This window comes from Miniopterus schreibersii, assembly GCF_964146895.1.
Source record: "Miniopterus schreibersii genome assembly, chromosome: 12".
Taxonomy (NCBI): Eukaryota; Metazoa; Chordata; class Mammalia; order Chiroptera; family Miniopteridae; genus Miniopterus; species Miniopterus schreibersii.
Genome location: NC_138112.1, coordinates 71,148,124 through 71,172,101, shown reverse-complemented (window position 1 = coordinate 71,172,101; position 23,978 = coordinate 71,148,124). Strand labels below are relative to the sequence as shown.

At 55.8% G+C, this 23,978-nt stretch overlaps 1 protein-coding gene across 1 annotated transcript; it reads left to right on the top strand.

Annotated features, from left to right (window-relative positions):
- Positions 1-1,068: 1,068 nt before the first annotated feature.
- TESMIN (testis expressed metallothionein like protein) lies at positions 1,069-23,978 on the top strand (the record flags this gene model as incomplete). Its single annotated transcript, XM_081153846.1, has 9 exons — positions 1,069-1,533; positions 3,102-3,254; positions 4,961-5,081; positions 6,741-6,814; positions 9,359-9,450; positions 20,363-20,465; positions 21,171-21,308; positions 21,812-21,972; positions 23,059-23,978. 9 exons carry the CDS (start codon positions 1,069-1,071, stop codon positions 23,246-23,248), a joined length of 1,497 nt encoding a protein of 498 aa, XP_081009972.1. The 3' UTR covers positions 23,249-23,978.

Here is a 23,978-nt window from a genome sequence, read left to right as displayed (position 1 = left end):
TGCTCCGGACCCTGGAATACAGTGGGCACCCCACCGGGCCCTGGCTGCAGATGGAGATCAGACCCCAGTGGGAGGAGCTGAGAACCAGTCGGAGGACCCAGAGAGTCCAAGGCGGGGAAGGGTGGGCCGGGCAGGAGGAGGCCAGAGGAGCGCGCCCGGGGAGGGGGCTGGTTCAGAACAAGTTCCAGCGGAGACGGATCCAGCAGGGCTGGGGGCGCCGCCAGCAGCAGCGAGTGACCAGCGTGGCGTCCAGGTTCCCCACCTGAGCCTGGGGCTGCTGAGCCCCAGAGTGCCCTTTCCTGCCCACCTCCACGCACCGCCGCGCGCCCGGCCCACTGTCACGGGCCCCGCCCCTACCGGGTCCCCGCGGTTCACACTCCCGCTGCTGGGACCCGGGGCCACTCCTCCCCCCCTCCCAGCCGCCTACCTGCGCGCCCCGCCCGCCCCGCCCGCGCAAGCCCCGCCCGCCTGTTCGCCCCGCCCCTCCTATCAAGCCCCGCCCACGTGTGCGCCCCGCCCACCGATGTCTCGCCCATCCTATCAAGCCACACCCCTATCAAAAAGCCCCGCCCATAATGTCCCATCCATCCTATCAAGCCCCGCCCACATGTGCGCCCCGCCCTGCCAAAGCCCCGCCCACCAATGTCTCGCCCATCCTATCAAGCCACACCCCTATCAAAAAGCCCCGCCCACACGCCCCTATTGCCTCGAGGCCTCCGCCACGCCCCCTCCAAGGCCCCGCCCCTGGCCCCGCCCCTTCCACAACCGTTAACCGCCGCACCTGTGCTCCAGCCACCCTGAGACCCGAGGTGCGTCCTCTCCGGTGGCCCGTCTGTGCCTGCGGACCGGAGACTCGGGCCGCCGTCGGGTCTCCCCACTGCCCGGCCCGGCCTCGGGTCTGCACGGGGGGAAGGGGCCTGGGTCCCCAGTCACCCCTCGGGGGCGGCGGGAACCCCTCCAACCCCCCCCTTACCTGGCTGTGGTCCTCGCAGGTGCGCGGCGGCGCGCTCACCCCGGGGGCAGCGGGTGCGGGGCGGCGCCCGGCGGGCCCGAGGCCCCGGTGCGAGCATGGAGGAGGCCCCCCTGCTTGGCGAGATGTCCGGTCCCGAGGACGAGATGGTGCCGGACCTGTTCGGGGCCGAGAGCCGGTTCGTCTCGGAAAGCATGCCCCTGAAAGCGCCGGGGGTGCTGAAGGCGGGCCAGGACGAGTTCCCCGCGTTTAAAGACCCCTACCTGAGCGCGGCGGACCCCAAGGAGCCCCTGCTGCGCGCGCTCGCCCCGCCGCTGGGCGCGGACTTGGAGAGTAAGGTCCAGGCGGAGCTGCTGGCGGACGCGGGCGAGGCGGCGATCCTCGCGGCGTTCCCGGGCCTCCCCGAGCTCGACCCGCTGGAGGACGCGGCGCTTCCCGCCCCGCCCGCCTACAACGTGCACCTGCTGTCCTCCCTGCTGGCCCCGCACCGGAGCCCCGCCGTCGTGCCCCTGGGCGCCTGGGCCCTGGAGGGGGCCGCGCACGCCGGCGTCCGGGTGATTCCGGTAAGACCCGTGGGAAGCAGGCGGGGCGCCCCTCGGCCCTCCCCGAGACGGGGCGGGGGGCTGCGGGGGGCTGCGCGCGCGCCCCTGGGGTCCCTCCAGGAGCGTTTCTCCTGCGTCAGGAGCGTCCCGGGTTGGAGTCCCGGCTGCCAAACAGGGCGCACCCCCTGGTAAGCCAGGACGCAGCAGCCGGCGCAGCCGTTCCCCCCGAGGCGCAGCGGGCCGGGGTCCCCGTGGCAGCCTGGCCTAACCCTGGGGGACAGGAGCCCTGCGAGTCGGAGGCACCGGTGTCTGCGGAGACGCGCGGCGCGGCTCGGTTTTCACGTCCCGGCATTTCACGTTTCCCCCCTTGACATTCATGATGGTCCGTCCCTTCTTCAGCACATGGAACGTAAAGCACCGCGAACTCCTGCCAATTCGCAGCGGGCCGCCCTCTGCTGCGGAGAACCACTGCTCATGTTCTGCTCTGTCCTTGCTGAACGAATCCATTTTTAACAGAAGCAAAGGACCCCAAGGAAATGCATGCTGCCCCCCCCCCCAAGGATCTAGTTTGGAAAAGCAGACCCTCAGCCCCTGAAGCGTTCTCGGCTGTCACGCAGGAGGCCTTGGGGGGACCTGTGAGCTGGTGCTGAGATGGTTAAGGGTGGGGGCGGTGCACAGTTGGTTGACTGCTGTTTTCAGCCCTCCTTACCTTTTTTTTTTTTTTTTTTTAACATATCTTTATTGATTTCAGAGAGAGGAAGGGAGAGGGAGAGAGAGAAACATCAATGATGAGAGTCATTGATCGGCCGCCTCCTGCCCGCCCCCGACTGGGGATCAGCCCCGCAGCCGGGGCCTGTGCCCCGACCAGGAATCAAACCGCCATCTCCTGGATCCTAGGTCGATGCTCAACTGCTGAGCCAGGCCTGATGCTAATTTTTTTAACCCATATTTTTTAGATTTTTTTTTTTATTCCACTGATTTTCAGCAATGCCATGTGGTATTTCTCCCCCTTCTTGGTAGTTTTGTTGGTGTGTCCCCGAGGTGACATTAGAGGCTTAAACATGGAGTTGGCGGTCGTTTCTCCCCTAGGTGTTTTATGCTCATGTCATCCCACTAGTCAGTTAGGAAAGCTCTACTATTTAAATATAACTATTACTAGCAACGCATTCTAAGTTGCAGTATGAATATTACTAAAACAGCAGCAGTGATTTCAGGCTCCAAGATAAAAAAGCAGACAGTGGACCAGAACATTTCACACGGCCCGGTGGGCCCGCGCTCGGGTGGCGCTGAGGGAGGCCCGAGGGCTGCCAGCTGCTCGAGGGTCGGGCTGGCCAGCAGCTGGAGGGGCACTGACGGGCCGGGGAAGCTTCTTACACCCAGTGAGCGCCACGCGGAGACCACGCCTCCACACCGCAGTGTCCTCGGCCTGCGTGAGGCTGGAGGGACAACTTGCTGCCCCTTAGCGAGGATGAGAGTGGGGAGGGAGGCACTCGGGGTCAAGTGTAATTACATGGAGAATTTTCCGTATTCTGCAACTGCTCAGCCCGGCGTCCACCTCGCGATTTCTGAAGCTGCGCCTGCTTTCTCAGGTTGAAGTAAAGGAAGGAGGTGGAACTATTGCGAGTGAGAACCCCGAGGAGGCCGCTCTGCAGAACCCTCTGTCCCAGGAGTCCTGCAAGTTCCCGTCCTCGCAGGAAGTGGAGGACACCCCGGGCAGCTCTCAGAAAGACCCGAGCCCCATGGTAATCGCCCCGAGAGAATGGGCTGTTCGCGTGCCCCTTGGCCCTTATGATGAGTTGCGGAGCCAGCCGCGCGGGTCATCCCATCACTGTTTCTCATTCTGTTTCATTGTGGAATCTACACTGTTGGTTGTCTCCTCAGAGGGACATAATTGGAGCCTTCCTCGTATTTGTCTCACCTCTGAGACTCTCATTTCTCCCTGATCCTAGCAAGTTAGACAACAATGAGGACATCGCTGTATTTTTAAGGATGGTGACCACAAATCACAGCAGCCAGTGGAGACCCGGGTAGGCTGTGCTGACTGATGTGACTTGCGGTTACTATCCAAGTTTTTAATTATTCTGTTAAAAATAATAAACCCAATTGCCTCTAGGACTCCGGTCTGGCAGGGAGGGGAGCCAGGGAACCCGCCTCAAGCATTCCCTGGGCAAACAGCCCAAACAACCAAGATTGCCTCCTCCCAGCAGCTCTTTATTCTGGGAAAGGAGGCCTTTGCCCTCAGGAAATACTTGACAGTGAGCTCGCCGTGAGCTGGGCTTCGCTCTGGCACGGGCGGGTGCTCACCTCCCTGTCCAGGGTCGCCTCAGGCCCCCGAGGTCTGAGAGCAGAGCTTGCCTGGGACACGCAGACCAGGTGAGCAGGCCTCCCCCAGTTGCACCAGACCCCTGAGTAACGCGAGCACTCGCCCAGGGCTGTGCAGTGGACAGAGGCCGGAAGAGCCCGCTCTGAGCTTCCTCAGCTGTGTGCGTGCACGCTGTGTGCGCGTGTGCGCGTGTGCGTGTGCGCGTGGGTGGCTCTAACTTAATCCTTCAAATACAAATAAAATTCCCACTGAGCGCGAGTGGCTGCAGCCTCTCATCCAGTGTCAGGGTGGCGAAGCTTTGAGGCCGGATCTGCGCCTCCCTGACACAGGCTCTGAGTGTGACTTTGTAACATTGATCCTTTAGCTTCAGGTTTCCTGCCTGGGAAGCCCAAGGCACCCTAAGGCTTTAGCACAGCCTCTGCCCGTGTTTGTGGTTCTACCACCGGAGCTGGAAGCTGTGTGTGGGCAGAACCCCGCTGCTGCCCTTCCTTGGACGGCTGCAGGCAGCGAGGGCTCCAGCCGCGCTCCGCTTGACCGACTGACGTGATTGGCTGACGGGGGGTTATTTATGGTCAGAATCCAGCCAGGTGGCCTGAGGGTGTTGGTCAGGCCCAGGAACACTGATGTGGCTTCTTAGAATGTTCCAGTTCTTGGATTAACCTTTCTAAGCTGTACTTGTAGGAAATGAAATTAATAGACTTTTTTTTTAAAATCCTATGTGTTAAATAACAAAACATGCCTATGGCAGGAGAGAACAGTTGTCATGAAATTAAAGAATATTCTAAGTATATGGCCACGAAATTAAAGAATATTCTAAGTATGTGGCCAGCTACAGAGAGAGAGTCGGGGGTGAAGTCTTTCTTAGAATTAAGTGGACCTGAGTGGGGCCGGGTCAGGCGGCCTGGCAGGGCAGGAGCCTCATTCGCCCGCACGCGCCTCACGGGACATTCCCTCCAGAGAGCGTGTGTAGAGTAAGAAATGGAGAACAGGTCTCCGGTCTGCTATTTTCTGTGAAAACGTCAATTCTGGATTAAAGCTTGTTCTCAGATTGAAGTTTCTGCAGTTTCTGTAGCTTCATTCCTGGGGAGCTTTCACAAATGAAACCTGACCATATTTTTCTTTTAGGTGCTATGTCAGTTGAAAGGGGGGACACAAATGCTGTGCATAGACAATTCGGGCACGAGAGAACTAAAAGCACTCCATTTGGTTCCTCAGTATCAAGACCAAAATAATTCTCTACAGTCAGGTACAAAGTAAATTAATTTAAAAATTATGTCATATCTATAAGTTGGTAAGTGAATATGTTTTGCTTTGTATATAGAATAAAAGTGAAATAGGTAGTTAGGGTATTAAGTAGGCAATTTGGCAAACTTCATATTCCATACTAGTGAGCTAAGAATAGAAAAATATCTTTATAGACTAATTTATGTGTGTTGTATTGGGGTGGCCGTCCTCTGCTTCGGCCAGCTGCGGGGAGGGAGCTCTGTGACCCTAACAAGCGGGTGTGCCTAGAGGCGCCTGGTTGAAACAACCACCTTCCCAGGCTAGGTGGGGGTTGACCACTCGGGTGTGGTACCACCTGACGTTTAATGTAAACGTTTCCGCATAATCACCATGAGTTCTGAAGTAACTGATCGAATGCTGATTGTCTGACATCCATTTACTCAGACACTTCTTCAAACTGGCGCAGCGGTAGTCAGTGACGTACAAGTGCTTGGCGGTCCTGAAATGCCTTGTGCATGACCAAGGAGAGATTAAATGGAGGAGCTTTAGGGTTGTTTACAAAGGTTAGACACAGGTTCTTGCAAACTGGGTGTTCCTATGTGGACTGTATATGTAATTGCGTTACTCTAAATCGTGGGTTAACCAGAATATTTCCTTATCATATGGTTCACTGACGTTGCTCATAATTTAAATCAACATTACACCCAGGTATCATTTCACCTGGGACCCCTTTGGAGTCCGGGGCAAAATGAAACATTGTGACTCCTGTTCCACCCTGATAGTCCCTTTCATCCAGGGACAGCCAGATGCCTTCAGGACATCGCCCTTCTCCCGAGGCCGAAGCAGGGCTGGGTCTTGGCCCGCAGCGCGGAGTCTGGGCTCCACCCGCGGCGGGTCAGGGCCGCACGCGATCCTCCCGCCGGCAGGGGGCGCTCTGCCCGCCCGCCCGCCCGCCCTCCCGGCGCGGCAAACCTAGCGCCTTCAGACGGGCAGGGGAGGGCTGGAATCCGCTCCCCAAGCCCGTTTCCTTGCCCTGTAACCCTAGTCCCCGGGCCCAGCCCCCTCTATAAACATACTAAGTCCCACCATGAAATAACCACACCCTGACCTACGGCTCAGGGGCATCGCTCGGGCCTCGCGAGCCCGCGGGGGAGCGCTCGGCGGGGGGCGCTCGGGACGAGGCCGCCCCTCTCCTTCCGCGAGGGTCACGGCCCCTGGTGTCCCGGGGGCGGTTCCACTGCGCCCTCAGCCAGAGAAACTCCGACCCCGCTCGCGCTGACGTGTCCGGTCTCAGCGGCCGGACGGGCGGTTCCGTCCTGACCGCGGGTCCCGGCGCCGGCGGAACCGAGGCGCGTGACTGGAGGCAGTTCTCCTGGCGGCCGACAGGCGTCGCTGCGCTCCCCGAGCCGCGGCGCGGCCAGCGTGGAGGCCGGCCCTGCGCCGCGGGGGGCAGGCTCTCCCCGAGCTCGGCTGAGCGGCTCCGCGGCAAAGGGAAAGCGTGTAGTCAGGGAAAAATGCATTGACCTGAAGGGCTTCATGGAATAAGGAACGGGTAGGACGAGATACGTTTAAATGGCTTTGCACGTAAGTCCAGGGTACTTTCACGTGTGTACTTTCTTCCACGTGCAAGCGAAGAAAAGCAATACCTGGTATCAATTAATTTTAATTGTCTTCCTTACAGATGCCCCTAAGCCAATGACTGCTTTAGTAGGAAGATTTTTGCCAGTGCCAGCAAAATTAAATCTCATTACACAAGTGAGTCACTCTCTTAACAAAAAAAATACAATTGGGCATTAGTGCCTCTTGAGATTTCGATTGTCAAAGTTGGAAATTCTCAGGAGATAGAATTTACCCTCCACTTAACGATCAGCAGTGAAACTACCGAGCATCCAGCCCCTTCCCCAGACCCGGGGAGGGGTGGGTACGGGCAGGACCCGCCCTTTGCCAGCCGCCGAGGCCGTCTTGTCCTCTCCCACGGCCTTCAGAACACCGTTCGGCCCGTTTGCTGAACTTGTCCTTGGTCCTGCCGTCAGCACACGCCACCCACTTGGTCTAGACTATTCCGCGCCTTCCTCAGTGCTAAGGAAATGCTTTTTAAAAAATTCAAAATGCTTTTACGATTGTACTGTAATATGCATATATTATAGTCTTTTCCCTGTCTTTTTAAATTTTCACTTATTGGTTTGAGAGAGAGAAACATGGATTTGTGCTCCACTTATTTATGTGTTCATTGGTTGCTTCCCGTATGTGCCCTGACCAGGGGTCAAACCTGTCCCCTTGGCGTATCAGGACAACGCTCTAACCACCTGAGCTACCTGGCCAGGGCTTTTCCCTAAGTCTTGAAATAAAATGTCACCTCCCTAGAAGAGCTTCCGTAGCTCCCAGTGTAGACGGCAGTCACTGTCACCTCACCTGTTTCCTTGTCTGCACAGCACCATCGCTGTCTTGAGCGTGTGTGTGCTTGTGCACGCGTGTGCGCATCCACCCCGGGACGCGAGCTCCACAGGAGCAGGGATCTCGTGAGTTCTGCGTGTCTCTGTAAACCGCGAACTGCAGCAAGCCTGGCACACACAGGGCGTCGCCCCCTTCACAGGTGGATGCAGGTCTGAGCGCCCAGGTTACAGTAGGGAGCCAACGCAAAGTGAACCCCAAAACAAAACAAAATAAGACACATGACTGTACCCTCCTGCGGGAGACAGACGGCGAGCAACCTGAGAAGGGAGCTACGCTGTGCTGGGACAGCGGAGGGTGGGCCCCGGCATGGGGCTCGGGAGCAGGCAGGTCACACGCTTCAACAGGGCGGCCCCGCTGGCTCCACTGAGGAGGTGATACTCGCCCGGCCGCTGTTGCCCAGTGGTTAGAGCCCCAACAACTGATCGATGGGTCTCTCTCTCTCCCCTTCCCTCCCTCCCTCCCTCCCTCCCTCCCTCCCTCCCTCTAAAGTCATTGGGAAATATGTCCTCTGGTGAGGATTAGTGAGAGAGAGAGAGGGAGAGAGAGGAGGATACTCAGCAAAGTCTTGAAAGACAGGAGGGAGGGAGCCACGTGGATGCCACCTGGAGGAAGAGCCCAGGCAGGCGGGGCACAGCGCAGGGTCCACCTGCCTGGAGACAGCAGGAGGCCAGTGGCGCTGGGTGAAGTGAGCGGGAGACGTGGGGGTGATGGAAGGACTGTGCCTGTCACTCGGCCTGAAAGGGGGCTGGCGCAGAGGGGCGGGGTGAGGGTGGGCAACCAGCTGTGGGAATGTCTCAGACCAGGGGGCCGCGGAGGGGGGGGAACCGCAGCTGAGAGCTCGCAGGGTATTGCGAGCTTGAGCCACAGTGTTTGCTGATGGGCTGACGTGGGAAGTGGGAGGAATCAAGGGGCCCCGATTTTCAGCCTGAGCAGGAGCAGAGGGGAGCAGCCCTCGGGAGCTGAGGGGCGGCTCGGGGTTGGTGCAGAAGGAGTTGGACCAGGCGGTTTCTCGGTGCCTCGAGCCCCAGCAGGCGGGGGTGACACAACCTAAAGAGAGGCAAAAGGGAGCAAACGGGGGTTGATAAAATGGTGTTTTCCCGGCTCTGCTTCTTAAATAAAACTTATTTTTAAATTTCAAGTGTTCAGTGGAGGGAGGGCCAAGGACCGGATGTCTACCTGTGATACAGACAGTCTCAGGGCCTAGCTTCCCCAGCACTTGCCGTGTCTTCAGGCTCTGGTAGGAGAACAGTGGGCGGGTGGCTCCGACCCTGAACGCGGTCCGCCCGCCACGCTGCTGGTAACGAAGGGAAAGACGAGAACTGAGAAAGCCAAGGGCGTGGGTAAAGCAAAGATTGCGATGTGGCTTTTGAATTTGTTAAATTGACTGCAAAGTGGTTTTCTGATTAGATGAGAAAGTAATGGTTGCTAATGAGGCATCAAATGTCCAGCTCTCTCGTCCTGAGGATGTAATAACAATGGGCATCTCTAGGTTACAGAAATTGGTCATTGAATTTATTTCACAAAATGAGAAAGATGTCCAGTACAGGGTCCTGGCCGCCTGACCACCGTGTGCGCTGCCTGCCGGCTTGTCGGTGGCCTGGTCCTGCATCGGGGACCCTTCCCTCTGTCCCGCAGTCGGGGCCACTCGATGGGCGCCCGCTGGCCAGGCTCCCCCGCTGCCGCCTGCTGGGGCTCGTGGGGTCACCCGGGAACAGGCGCAGACACTGCTGAAAGGGACTGTGGCTGCGCCGCAGGAGGGCAAGGCCGCGCCCCCGTAGCTGGGGCAGGCTGGCGGGGCTTGGGAAACATTCACTAACTCAAACTATGCCCCTTGACTTTCTGCAGCTGGATAACGGAGCCGCACCGTCCGTGGCCGCCGGGCCTGCCTTCCCCTCAGGACCAGCTCTCCCGGGACCACCCAAAATAACTTTGGCTGGGTAAGGAGCGCAGGGGCAGCTGGCAGCCGCGTTGAGTTTAAGAGGCTCTCTGGGGTCCATTTGTGATCGTCTTCTAAGTTATAAAATTAGCTTTGTCTGCAACCTTCATGAGCTCTGAGTGTTTGCACTGCGCAGCCGCTGACTGTTGCTGCGCGTGGGTCTGTGTCCTGCGCGTGGGTCGGTGTTGCTGCGCGTGGGTCCGTGTTGCTGCGTGTGGGTCCGTGTTGCTGCTCGTGGGTCCGTGTCCTGCGCGTGGGTCCGTGTTGCTGTGTGTTGGCTCCTGCTCCTGTCTGGGTCAGGGTTTCAGAGGCTCCGTCGCGGTTTCGTGTTGGTTTACGTGAGCTGTTCTATTTCTTTTCTTTTCCGTCCGCTGTCGTGGATGCAGTTAGTGGCGCGCGGTCACTGACACGGGTGGCGGTCCCGGTGCGCCTCCCCTCGCGGTCCTCACGCTCTCTGGCAGGCGCCGGCCGAGGCATGGTCTCCAGGTGGCCGTGGCTGCGCTTCCTTCTCAAGTGGCGTCTGTAATTGTGACTAATTAAGCTAACCCAGCTGGCTGGAGCCCGGTTGGCATTCCTGCACCAGCCACGGCCGGGCAGCCCTCTCCACGCGGAGCCTGCACTGGGTCCAGCAGACGCCCCGTCCCTGCCCGCGGGAGTCTGGGGCGCGCAGGCTAAGGCGGCCGAAGCCGTGCTCGGGCCGAAGGAGGCCAGCTCAGCTCGGGCGGTGCAGGGACTGGGGCTCCTGCAGTGCTCACCACGGGCACAGGGCCATCCGGGCAGCGAGAGGTTCTGGAGGCTGTGGCTGTGAGGAGTGTTGCCCAGGCGACTGCGGCTCGGGGCAGCTGCCTCCCTCCGCGGCTGGAGCACCGCGGTGCCGCCTGTGAGCCTGTGAGTCTGAGCTCACTTGTGGAGTGAGGCTGTGGGCCTGTCGGTGCTCCCCTCCGGGTGTTCGGCGTCAGGAGTGTGTTGCTGTTGCTGTAACTGGTCCTAACGCCAGGGCCCTGAGCAGTTCTGGACAACACAGAACAGTGGGAGCCACACGCAGCCCCTGCTGGTGCCGGACAGCTTCTGTTAGGCAACATGATGGGGTGCCAGGGTCCCCAAGATGCTCGCTTCACCCTCTCGGTAACCCGGGAGCGTCGCTACGTGCCCTAGTGCGTCCAGACGCCCAAGGGGAAGGGTGCTTTCATTCTCTTTCCAGCGGGTGCTCCCAGCCGCAGTGCATTTGCGGGTCCTCTGGGTGCTGCTGGGGGACCCTGTGGCAGAGCCCCCGGCGGGAGTTTTCACTGCCGGCTCAGCCCTCACATTGCTGCAGCGATTGGACGATGGTTGTCTCTTGTTCTTTAAGTCACACTTTCCACTAGTGTTCAGATTTTAGAAAATACAGAAAATAAAACTGGCAATAAATAGCTGCTTGGTGTGGGGGCCACACACAAGAGAGGTTTAAACAGGCGGAGGAAGGAGACTGGGGAAGGCCTCTCGGGAGGGGACAGCCTTAGGCCCTGGCGGCCCCAGCTGGACCTGGCAGGCAGGCACGCCCCCCGCCCCTGGGTGGGCACCTAAGGAGCAAACACTGTCTGCAAACACTGGTGCTGAGAGTTTCGGGAACTGTTAGAGCGTCAGATGCTTAGCTGACCCTCTTTCTGCAGAGCACCGATCTGAACCCGTTTTCTTTTTAATCTTTGTAGAGTAACCCTTAGTTCATGGGACACAAAGTCTAAAAAGCCCTGTAACTGTACCAAATCCCAGTGTCTGCAATTGTAAGTAACCACAAACCCTTCATTTCTAAGTAGAAATAAGGTTGTTTAGCCGCCAGTGAGTCAGGACAGCCCCAGAGGCCCGCAGGGTGCGCGGCGTTGGCGCTCACGGCGCAGCCCAGCTCGCGGGGGGCGAGCCTCCCAGTCGCGCTTCAGAGAAGCCGGGTTTGGGGGTTTCCTATGAACTTACCCTCTGGCTTAGTCAAGGACGCTGTCTCCCCCTCAAGTGGGCAGTTTTCCTGGGTCTTGTTTACGCTCTAGCCTGTCAGACGCGTGCTGAATGCGGGGTCTTATCAGAAAACTTCACCCCAGGGATGTGGCTCCCAGGAGGCTGTGCCGGTGGCAGGAGAGGGAAGCAGAACCCTCCGCCCCAGGGCAGTCTGGCCGAAGTAGAGGGGCCTTGTCCCCCGATTGAACTCGACCTTCCTCCCCCGCCCGGCCATGTGCAGCCTCTGCTCTAGGTCCTGCTCCGGCCACTCGGCCACTCGCTTCCTGCCCTGAGCGCCCAGCTGGCTTTAAGTCCCCTGTTGGGAGACTGCGTCCTGGCCCCGCGTCTCGCCGCCCTAACCGCTGTCTCCACGGGCTTCTGCGTTGCAGAGCCCCTCCTGAAGCCAGAGCCCCGCGATGGGACAGTGACATGGGGGTGCAGACAAGGGCCAAACCCAGAAGTCACAGAGCAAAACTGAGAAAGCAAACTGGTTTCTAAAAGTGATGCTGAAGTCTGGGGTGACGGTCTGAGCCGTTGGAGCTGCCGTTGGGTTAGCCTGTGAGCCCCCCCCCGAACGTGGGAAAGGCCACAAGAGGACTGATGAGGACTCCAGGGGTGCAGCTCGGTGAGGAGGCCGGAGGGGAGCAGGGAGGCCTGGACCCGCCGCACTGCCCGCTGCCGAGCCCCGGCCGTGGTTTCCTGGGCAGCGGTGAGGGGACGGAAGGCGGGCAGCACAGGCCCCGAGCCAGGGGCACACGGACCGTGTTCCCAGGCCGCCAAGGCGCACTCTGGAGGGACGCCACCCACGGTCATTGTCAACCCAGGCACTGAAGATGTGGGACCCGACGTCTGTCCCCACTGACCCCGCCAGGCAGGAGCCCGTGACCCGCGAGGACGGTGCTCCGAGCGGTCTTCCTGCGGCGGCCCGGGCCCGGTGGGGGGAGAGCACTTGCACAGAAGGGAGCGTCCAGCGAGTGGCCAGGGGTGGGAGTCGCTCGGGTCAAGCTGTGTGTCCTGCCCCATCTGTCGGGATGTCCCTCTGTCTTCCTCTCAGGCTTAGCACAGTCCCTTTCCGCAGGTTAGCGCCGGCCCACCTCCCCTGGTGAGTCCCGGGTTTCCCTCTGCACGCACAGCGAGGTTTCTCTGTCCAGCATTTTGCTGAGAGTTTTAGGCCTCTGCTCACAGTGAGATCATCGGTAGCTTTCCTTTCTCGTGTTTTCTCTTTGCTGCCAGTGAAATGCTCGGGCAGCCCCCTGCCTCCGGGACCGGGCGGGCACAGCCGGGCCCTGAGCCGCCGGCCGGCGCCTTTGGGGCTGGATGGGGAGGGGACGGCCGCTCAGCCCGTCGTCAGCGGTTATGTCCTTTAAGGTTGATGCTGCTTCTGAGTCCATTTTGATATTTTATATTTTTTTGAAAATTGTTGGTTTCTTTAAATTTTCAAGTCCATTTGTAGTTTGATTATTTTAAAAATTATTGGTATCTATCGTTGTAGCCTTTATATTGCCTAATTTTCTAATTTACGTTTTGCTCTTTTTTATTTGTAGCTTTTTCTTGATCATGAGAGGGTTTGTCTGTTTTGTCTGTTTTTTTTCAGAGTAGCAACTGGTGATTTTATTCATTTTCTTGCTTATATTTCTGTTTTCTGTTTCAGAAATACATTGTCTTACTTTTTACTATTTTTCCCTCTTGTTTACTATTTTACTCTCTTAGGTTGCTATTTTTTGTGTGTTAAATGCTTAACTTATTTTCAATCTTTTATGATTTTTCAGGAATTTAAAAGCTATAGATTCCCCCGTGTCCTGCTTCGCTCGTCCTGCAAGGTGACCTGAGGCCCTTTCATTGTCACTCAAAATAGTTTGTGGTTTTCACTACGTTCTCTCCGCCGCGTGAGGTGTTTGTGTGCACGTGTCCGTATCCGAATGTGCATGTATGTGTGCAAATACGGGTACGAATATATATTTTTAAACTATATTTTTATTGTAAATTTAAAATTCTGTTTATACTGTGGCCAGATAATGTGGTCTAGATGATACCAGCTCTTTGAAATTAATGTAGACCCTCTTTATGACTTAATGTTGGAAACATTTAAAAAATATTCTGTATTGACCTCAAAAAGTGTGTTCCGTATTTGTCAGCTGCAGGTCCCTACCCATGAGCTCAAGTTTGTTAATTCTGTTGTTTAAATCTGCTAAATACTTTTATTAAACAGATTTATGTGTTTTTGCTAAAAGTGAGCTGAGACCTCTCAACATGACTGTAAACCTGCCTCCTTTTCCTGATGGCTCCACTTGGTGGACGTATTTTGGGTCTAGCGTGGAGGTGCGAGCCCAGGATGGCCACGCATTTGGGCGAGTTCTTCCTCAGGTGTGGCATGCACCTCTGTGTCCTGCTGCTCGGTGGCTGGCGTTAGTTTTTGCCTGATGTCGATGTCACACTCTGTGTCCTGTGGTTACCCGTCACGCTCACCGCGTCCGTGTGGCAGACTTGAGTCAGTCCCAGGTCTAACAGGCTCTGAAAACCCACTGCGTTCTTTGTCTCCATATTGATATATCTGCACGTGTTTGTACCACTTTATTTTTCAAAGTTTTAACTTTTTTTTCACTCAAATGGTAGCATTTCATGTGTGTGTTTCTGAACCTTGCTTTTTTTTTTTTATCGTCATTGTTGAAAGTATTACAGATGTCCCCTTTTTACCCCCATTGATCCCCTCCACCCCGCATCCACCCCACTCCCAGGCCTTCCCCATAACAATGTCTGTGTCCATGGGTTATGCTTATAGACATATAAGTTCTTGGGTTAATCTCTCCCCACCCACCTTCCCTCTGAGATCCCTCAGTCTGTCCCATGCTTCTGTGTCTCTGGGTCTGTTTTGTGCATCAGTTTATTTTGTTCATTAGATTCCACATAAGAGTGAGATCGTGTGGTACTTGTCTTTCTCTGACTGGTTTATTTCACTCAGCATAATACTCTCCAGGTCCCTCCATGCCGTCCCAAAGGATAAGTGATCCTTCTTTTTTATAGCTGCATAGTATTCCACGGTATAAATGTCCCACAGCTTTTTTGTCCACTCATCTGCTGATGGGCACTTGAGGACAATGCATATTCTGCAGCTTTGGGGTGGAATGTTCTGTAAATGTCAATTAAATCCATCTGCTCTTGGGTGCCATTTAGGGTCACTGTTTCCTTGTTGATTTTTTGTCTGGAAGTCCTATCCAGTGAAGTCAGTGGGGTGTTAAAGTCTCCTAGTATGACTGTATTGCTGTCAATCTCTCCCTTAAAGTCCTCTAGAAGTTTTTTTTATAAATTTAGGTTCTCCTATATTGGGTGCACATATGTTTATCAGGGTTATATCCTCTTGTTGGATTGATCCCTTTAGTATTGTGTAGTGACCTTTCTTGTCTCTCGTCATGGTCTTCATTTTGAAGTCTATTTTGTCCAATATGAGTATTGCTACCCTAGCTTTTGTTTTCATTTCCATTTGTATGGAAAATTTTTCCACCCCTTCACTTTCAGCCTGTGTGAGTCTTTTGTTCTGAGGCGGGTCTCTTGTAGGCAGCATATATGTGGGTCATGTTTTCTTATCCATTCAGCCTCCCTATGTCTTTTTATTGGAGCACTTAATCCATTTACATTTAAGGTTGTTATTGATAGATATTTATCTACTGCCATTTTAATTCTTTATGCCTATGTTTCTCTCTCTATTTCTAATTCTAGTTATAGCAGTCTCTGTAACATTTCCTGCAGTGCTGGTTTGGTGGTGATAAAAGCCTTTAGTCTTTTTGTGTCTGGGAAGCTCTTTATTTCACCATTTTGAATGATAGCCCTGCTGGAGTCTTGGTTTCAGATCCTTGCTTTGCATTACCTTGAATACTTCATGCCGTTCCCTTCTGGCCTGTAGAGCTTCTGATGAGAAGTCAGCTGACAGCCTTATGGGAGCTCCTTTGTAGGTAACAGCTTGCTTTTCTCTTGCTGCCTTTAAGATTCTCTCTTTGTCTTGAATTCTTGGCATTTTAACGATGATGTGTCTGGGTGGAGGCCTCTTTGTGTTCTTGCTTTGGACTCTCTGTGCCTCCTGAACTTGTGTGACTTTTTCCTTGACCAGGTTAGGGAAGTTTTCTGCCATTATTTCATCAAACAGGTTCTCTAACCCTTGCTTACTTTTGACCTCTTCTGGCAGTCCTAGGATGCGAATATTGTTATGTTTAATGTTGTCCCACAGCTCCCTTAGACTGTCCTCCTGTTTTTTAATTGTTTTTTCTTTTTGGATCTCTGATTAAGTGATTTTTTTCTACCTTGTCTTCTAATTCGCTGATCCAATTCTCAGCTTCCTCTAATCTGCTGTTTACTCCTTCCAGTGTATTCTTTATTGCTGCTATGTCATTCTTCATTTCTGATTGGTTATTTTTCATAGTTTCCATATACTTTTTCATGCTGTTGAGCATCCTTACAATCAGTATTCTGAACTCTATTTCTGAGAGATTGTTTATCTCCATTTCATTTAGCTCCTTTTCTAGGGACTTCTCTTGTTCTTTCACTTGGGGCATGTTTTTCTTTTTCCCCATTTTGGCTGCCTGTTTGGATTTGTTTCTATGTATTAGGTAGATCTACTAGGACTCTCAGTCCTTTTAGAGGGTGTCTGTGCAGGCCAATGTCAGATGCAGTTGGTGACTGGCCCTGAGTACCCTGTTTGGAGCTATTAACAACCCTCGGTTTGAAGTCTCCTCTGTTGGGGCTGGGTACATTTGGACAGGACCAAGATGCATACAAAAGTCTGCTTTTCCAAGGCCTGGGTCCAGAAGCAGATCAGGCAAAGACTCAAAGCACTCTGAGGTCTGCCTCTGCCAGCAGGCTGATAAATCTGATTCTCTTAATGAGCCTCAGGCTGTAGAAACTCCACTGGGTCACGTGGCTGGTTGTTATCAGTCTCTTAACAAGCCTCAGGCTGTAGAAACTCCTCTGGGTGGGGTGAGAGGTTTTCCAGCAGGGTGGGGCAATGGCTTCCCTCCCCAGGCAAAAGCTGCTTAGAAGGTAAATGCCTGCCTGTGAAAGATGTCCTCTACAGTCTGGGGGAATGACTTGGCTCAGGGATCCAGAGGGGTGCCCTCTGATCTCCATGTCCAGGGCCCACAGCCCTAGGTTCTCCTCACACAGCCGCAGTCCACTCTGCCCTCCCTCCGCTGGAGCCCGAGGTGAGAGGCTGCACAGGAAACTTCGTGCATTAACTCTTTCTGAGGGGCCTGCATTTCCAGCCGCCTCTCCCTGGCAGACAGAAGCCCGGCTGCTTTTCACAGCCAGATGCTATGTGGGCGCCTTTCTCAGTTCTGGTCTCTGGGCTGGGGAGCCCCGCCAGGGGTTTAGGCCCCAGAGGCCTCAGTGGGAACCCCCACAGCTGAGATCTCCCTCCGGACCTTCAGCTTGGGAACCCAGCCAGGCCTCTCATGCCTCTCAACTTCCTACCCGTCTCTATGCGGTCCCCCCTTCTCCTCCTTGGTTTTGGGGGTGCTCGTCTTCAGTTGCGGTTGGTTACTCACGGTGGTTTTCCTATATTTTAGTTCTCATTCCAGTTTGGTCCCGGGAGAGTGGCAGGGTAGCTTCCACTCGGTCTGCGCCATCTTTAATCCCTGAACCTTGCTTTTTTTATTGTGGTAAAATAAGCTTAATAATATTGACCATTTTAACCATTTAAGTGTACAATTCAGTGACATTAATTCCTTTCACAACGCTGTGCAACATCCCACTATTTCCAGGACTTTCCATCATCCCAAACAGAAACTCCGTCCGTAGTAGCTCCCCGTGCCCCCTCCCGGGCCCGCACCCTCTGGCCCACTCCTGTCTCTGAGTCTGCCTAGTGCGGGGCCCTCCTGCAGCGGAGCGCACAGGCTTTCCTTGCGTGTCCGGCTGCCTCCCATAGCGCAGGTTCGCCCCGCTGTGAGCACGTCGGGGCTTGATCCCTTCGGGGTGAGTAGGATTCCACTGTGCGCATAGACCCGTGTGTGTATCACTCATCTGCTGCTGGGGACTCGGCTGTTCCCACCTTTGGCTACTGTGACTATTGCTGCTGTGAACGTGGGTGTGTGAGGATCCGTCTGAGTCCCTGCTCTCGATCCTGTTGGTCATGTACCTGGAAGTGGACCCGCTGCACCACATGGTAGTTCTGTGTTTAACTTTCTCAGGAAACACCATAGTGTTTTCCACAGTGGCCACACCGGTTTTCATTTCCAGGAGCAGTAATGGGAGGTGGGGCGGGAGGGAGGAGAGGACCCATAGAGAGCCAGGGGAGGCTGCCCTGAGGAGGGCTGTGTGGGTGAGAAGAGTTAATAGGGCGGACGTGGGTTGAAAGCGGTGGCTAAGAGTGGTCTCCCTGAGGAAATAGCAAGTGCAAAGGCCCTGTGGCAGGAGGGCGCCCTGGGTTGTAGGAACAGGAAGGAGGCCAGGCCGCTGGTGCGGTGCTGTTTGTGTATAAAGCATGTGAGTGTTGAGTGTTGAGTGGAGTAGGAAGTAAATGATGCCGCCACAGGTGGGGCCCTGTGCAGCCGTTAAAGTGGTGTGTGAATCTGTCTGCATGGGAACCACCCATTATATTGATAATAAAAGCAAGCTGTTATATTGGTTTCTTATGTTGATAAATAATAAACCCACACTGCGACAGTGTATAGAATATAATATTGTTTGTTTATATATAATTTCTAATCAAACAATATACACTTATTTCAGTGTGTATAGTTTTATAGAAAAAGTGTGAAATATATTCACCAAATGATCGTCTCTAGGGAGTGGGGTTCTGAGGGATTGTAATTTTTTTTGCTTATATTTTTAAAAATTTCTACAACAAATTTGATTTTTTTGGATCACAAGTAAAATTTTTTAAAAGATACTCTGAGCAGAACCAGTGGACTTGGCAAGCCCCTGGGTGTGGGAGAGACAGGGGAGCCATGGGCGGTGCGCAGGGCGCGCTCCCGGGTGGGCGGCCTTGGAGGCGCGGGTGGAGGGGCTCGAGCTGGGGTCCGGCTGAGTGGGCGCGGGTGGGCGCGGGTGGGCGCGGGTGTCTGGAGGAAGCTGGGAACTCGGTCCTGGCTTGTAGAAGTGTCACAGCCACTGGGAGCGAGCCAGTGACCGGGTCCTGCTGCTTTCCAACGGGCAGGCCGCCGGTTGGGAGTCAGTGGGCAGGGACCGATGCCCGAGGGTAAAGAATGGGGGGGCGGGGGGGGCGAGGAAAGGGGAGCAGCACCTGTCCGGAGGCTTCAGCAAGAGGAGCTTCAGGGCTGGAGTGTGGGAGGCAGAGCGGGAGCAGCGGGGCCGGGCTGCCCGACGGGGGCCACAGCCCCCCTCTGCCCTGCCCTGTGCCTCCCTGTCTTCGCTCCTGCTCAGGAGGCTTTGGAGAAACTCCCGTCCCCTGGGCTCCGGATGGCGGCCACAGGGGATGGGCCCCAGGCTCTCCTCCTGCGTAGATCTGCCGGGAGGTCACCCTCCAAGGATCCACACTTTATGGGGGAGTCTCTGATCCCGCTCCCACCTGTTGTAGGCCAGCCTTCGTCTCTGTCTCCTGCCGAGTAGCCCATTGGAGCCCAAGCTCTGAGCCGCTAGGGACTGGCCGGTGCCCCAGGCCAATATAATTCCTTGTCTTTGTCACCTCTGATCTCCTTTACTCTCCTCTTGGCTTGACATGCATTTAAAAAATATTTTAAGAAACTAAAATAATAAACATTAAAAAATCACGTTCAAGAATTCCGTAGCAGGAAGGTGTCTGCAGACACCCAGACGGCCTTGCTGCCGGACAGAGGCCCCCCGCATGCAGCAGCCCTCCGCCCGGTCGGAAGTGCCCCCGAGGGTCCTCAGAGCTTCGTGGGTTAGGTGCCGGGGTCCTGCTGCACAGCTCCCGACACTGACTGAGGGACTGTATCAGATAACACGGGAGCCGGTGGCAGAGCTGACGCTGACACCTGGGCGTGAGGCTCTTCCCGGTGGCCTGTGCCATCAGGAGGGCACAGTGTGGGTCTCCTCTGGTCACTAATGGAGCCCCGGAGCCTGTGTCGGCGGGGGGGGGGGGGTGCAGGCTGTTGGTGGCCATTAGCAGTCCTCGCCGGATACTGAGCTTTTCCATGAGCTGAGGAAAGTGTCCTGTCCCTGCTCACACCGAATAAAAATAAGCCGCAGCCTCTCGATGCCTCCGTCACGCAGCAGGCGACACAGTTGGTAGCCGTGAGCACTGAGGGCTCATCAAGGAAAAGCTGTCACAGAAGGTCCCCGCTGCTCACCTGCCACTGTAACGTCGTTGCGGCTCCCTGAGCCCTGGGCATGGTGGGCATGGTGGGCAGGTGGGCACAGTGGGCAGGTGGGCACAGCAGGCACGGTGGGCAGGTGGGCACGGCGGGCACGGTGGGCAGGTGGGCAGGTGGGCACGGTCTCAGAGACGACCCACCTGCAGGGCCCGGTGCCGACCGTCACGCGGTGTCCTCACCATTAAGCTCCCCCTCTCCCCGCGTGCTGACGGGAAGGACAGTGAGATGAACCCTAGACCAGGTGCCACCTCCGGGTCCCTAGCTCGCTACCAGGCAAGCCTGGCAGGGAGGGAACTCCACTGTGCCCTGTCGGAGGGGGTGGACAGTTGGTGGGAAGGCAGCCCTTTATTAACTGATGTTATCAGCCCGACCTGCTGTGTTCCAGGGACAAGCACAGCAGGGCCAGGGGCAGGCGATGGCGGACAGCAATGGACATTTCTGGGAGGTGGTTTTGCTTTGCAAACTCCTATAATAGGAAACGAATGGAGTTTCTCTCTCTCCTGGGGGGTCCCTGGAGGGTGCCATCCGGTCCATCTGGTTTTCACAGAGAAGGGAGCCGATCTCTAAGTAGAAGTGTGCGGGCCCCGTGGGCCGGCCACCCTCGCGTCCTGCTGTTTCCTTGCTGATCGGCCGTGGCGCCTGTGACCCGCTGTGTGACTGTCCCCACAGGTACTGCGACTGCTTTGCCAGCGGGGATTTCTGCACCAACTGCAACTGTAATAATTGTTGCAACAACTTACGCCACGGAATTGAACGCTTTAAGGCCATCAAGGTGAGGAACATTTCCATTCAACACACGTGTTTGAGAAGTGCTGCGAGGTACTTGAGATGTTTGTAAGAACCACCTCCAGAGATTCTGCCTTTCAATGTTGGGAACACCCGAGGGGCTGGAGGACATACACGGAGTGTGACTCTGTCCCTGAAGGCGGGGCCCAGACAGTAGGGGGCTCTACCCTCCCCAGAAGGTCCTGATTCAAGAACATGCTCCTGTCCACATAGTCTTTATCTGAGAAGTTGTGTCAGACACATGGCAGAGGGGCCCAGGTTGGAGCAGTGGAGTCTGCAGAGGTTGGACAGTCCACTGTCCAGGGAAAGCGGGGAGAAAGCTCTCAGCCGCTCCGGCTGCCTAATTTGTGCTCCAGGGCGTCCGGGTGACAGAGAGAACCTAGGCTTCAAGGGCCACTGGCCCCACTGAAAACAGACAACAAATGGGCCACCTGTCACTGCGTGAGCCAATTAAGCAGAGACAGGGTTGAATTGTATATGAGCGTTTATTCCAATATTGCCAGCAGTGTGGGAGAGCAGCAGGTCATCCACAAAACTCTGCAAAACTCTGCTCCCCCCCCCCCATGGTTACCGTGGCTCCTCCTAGAGGACAGCCAGGCCAACTGGACAGGTGAACAAGGCAAGGCGCCTGTCACTGAGCCTGACTTTTAATAAACTAGCCCTTGGTGGAGCTTTGCATTTTCTGTCCTAGGCTTGTCTTGATAGAAATCCTGAAGCTTTCCAACCAAAAATCGGGGCAGGCCGAGTGGGGGACGTGAAGCCTCGACACAGCAAGGGGTGTCACTGCAAGAGGTCGGGCTGCCTGAAGAACTACTGCGAGTGCTATGAGGTGAGTCCGTGCGGTCCTGTGTGACCTGAAAACAGGGAAATACGTGGCCCGGGTGACTCTGGTCATTTTCTTCCTTCCAGGGTTTCTACAGGGCGTTCATTGATCTGCAGCCATTTCTTAAATATAAATTATACGTCTTAGGAATCAAGGAATTAACTAGGCTTCCTATGGGAGCCTGTCCCCTTCCCTGAGCCCACCGCGTCCAGGGGAGGTGCCCACCACCCAGCTGTGCCCGCTCTGCGGCTGCGGCTCTGACACTGGGAGCCACACTTGGTGGCCAGCAGAGCGGGGCAGTGGGGGGCACGTTCCCAGGTGAACAGTTGCCAGGGTGCTCGGAGTGGGCAGGCAGCTCCTCCCAGCTCACAGCCCCTCGGAGACCAGAGTGGACAGTCGTAGGTCATGCGTACATGCAAATGTAAAGTTATTTAAGGTCCAAACAGAATTTGTTATTTTTGAACAGTTACAGGGCAACTTAATTTCATTGAAGCATTTTTTATTTCCAGGCCAAAATCATGTGTTCCTCTACCTGCAAATGCATTGGTTGCAAAAACTATGAAGAAAGCCCAGAACGAAAACCGCTCGTGGCCGCGCCGAGCTACCTGGAAGCTGGAGGCTCGGAAGGCGGCCCTCACCCGTCGGGACCACCGAAGCTCAGGGCCGAGAGGTGGGTCCCCTGAGCTCACCCCCTGTGGGGAGATGGCTAATGCGAGGGAGTTCATTTATACACCGCAAGGCGTGTGTGCCTGCAGGGCGGGCGCCGGGGCGGCAAGAGGGCCCCCCCTTCCAGACCGACCCTGGGCCCCACACTGGCCTCAGAGGCCCCGCCGCTTTGTCCTGCTTGTCCTGCCAGCAAGGGCCCTGCGGGGCCACCAGCAGGCCGCTGACTTCGGGCCGCGAGGGTGCGGCGTCCAGACGGGAATCCGAGCCGCTCGCTGCCGCGTGGACGGCCACGCAGAGGGGTCGGGGTGCAGCTGCGTTCTCACCCAGTGGTCAGGGACCCGTTTAGTTGGGTATTTTCCCACCTAATTATTTTGAGGCCATGTGATCCTAGCAGGTCTCAAAGGCTGAGTAGCAATTTTATGATATATTGCACTAGGCTCGTCTCTGCGTTCGGATGTCATCAGCTAATTAATGTCATTGACAGGCCAGGCTCACGCTTACTGGTTAGGGAGATGCCAGGCATGTGCACGGTGGGCCTGCAGGGCCTGTGTCGCAACAGTGACCCAGTGTGGCCCAGTCCTCTGTGAAACACAGGTGACAGTGTTACCTCCTCCACCGGGACCACACGTGTCCCATGGGGTGTGACGCAGGCTCCCGGCCTTGGGCTCTGGTCTCAAAATGTGACGACTCCTCTTGACAGGGGGCAGCCCTGTTCCTTCACCTTCAACAGAAGCCCCTGTGTGTATCCTTCTGGAGAATTTTAACCAATCCCAACATCTATCCCTATTTTCATATCCAACACTTTTTAAACTTTATAGAGTTGTCCTAAAAGGTTTCAGTGTGAGCAGGACTCGTGCTAAGCCGCCATCGAGAGGGGTGCCGAGAGGCTGGCTCACCTTCCTCCTTTAGTATTTTTCTTCTAAAAGAATCCTTAGTATTGTCCCAGTGAACAGCGTCCAGTATTTGGAAGACAGCACTCGCCCGTACCAGGGACATTCTTTAAAACGCCATGACAAGCGTGTCCCCCGACCGCAACCGGCGTTGGAAAGCCGTGGCCTTGGACCGCAGCCTTCCCGCTGTGTCCCTGCAGGCGGTCCTCGTGCATCTCCTGGGAGGTGGTGGAGGCCACGTGCGCCTGCCTGCTGGCTCAGGGCGAAGAGGCCGAGAAGGGGCGCTGCTCCGAGGGCCTGGCCGAGCAGATGGTCCTGGAGGAGTTCGGGAGGTGCCTGTCCCAGATTCTCCACATCGAGTTTACGTCGAAAGGGCTGAAGCTGGAGTAGGAGGAGGCGGGTGGGGGTGCTCGTGGCCTGGCCACAGTGTCTGGGAGCCGTCGAGGCTGCTTCAGGAACACAGGACGGGTCTGCGTCACCAGCTATATCACTGAGGTCGAGGCGCCCTCTGCGTCAGGAGACCAAGGGGGCATAGTCTGGGAGGGTGTGGCCATCCAAAGCCCCTGTGTGAGGACATGCCTGACGTGGCCGCTGTTGTGGGACCAGGAGGGAGCAGGGGTCCCCGGGACCGTGGGGAACCCTCTGCACCGACACTTAGTGCTGGAGGGAGGTCCCATCCCACTGACCTCGCCCCCCATCGGGAACTTCCCCCTGGAGCCTTCTCTGCATAGAAAGCCATAATGAATTTCCCCAAGTTACTTAGAAATAAAGCCTCCAGGGGGGCTACTAAGATACAAGTTAAAACCTCCAGAGAGGAGCTGAGCACCCCGAAGAATCCGAGTCAGGCGTGTCCCCAGGGTGGCAGGCTATCAGCCCCTCTAAGGTCCGGGATGCAGGACAGCCGGTGGCAAAGGCCCAGTTTTCATCTCAGCATCTGAGCTGTGGGCCTGAAAGTTATCTAGTTTCTTAAGTGTTTCTGTTTGAGTTGTGGGAGAGCTTTTATCCCATTAACTTCTCCATAGTCACTGTGATGATGTTACTGTTGCTGGTAAAGTGTGGTTAAAATAACTAGTTTGCAGAAACCAGGTAAGATTGGCTATTAAGTTGACTCTCTTGGTTC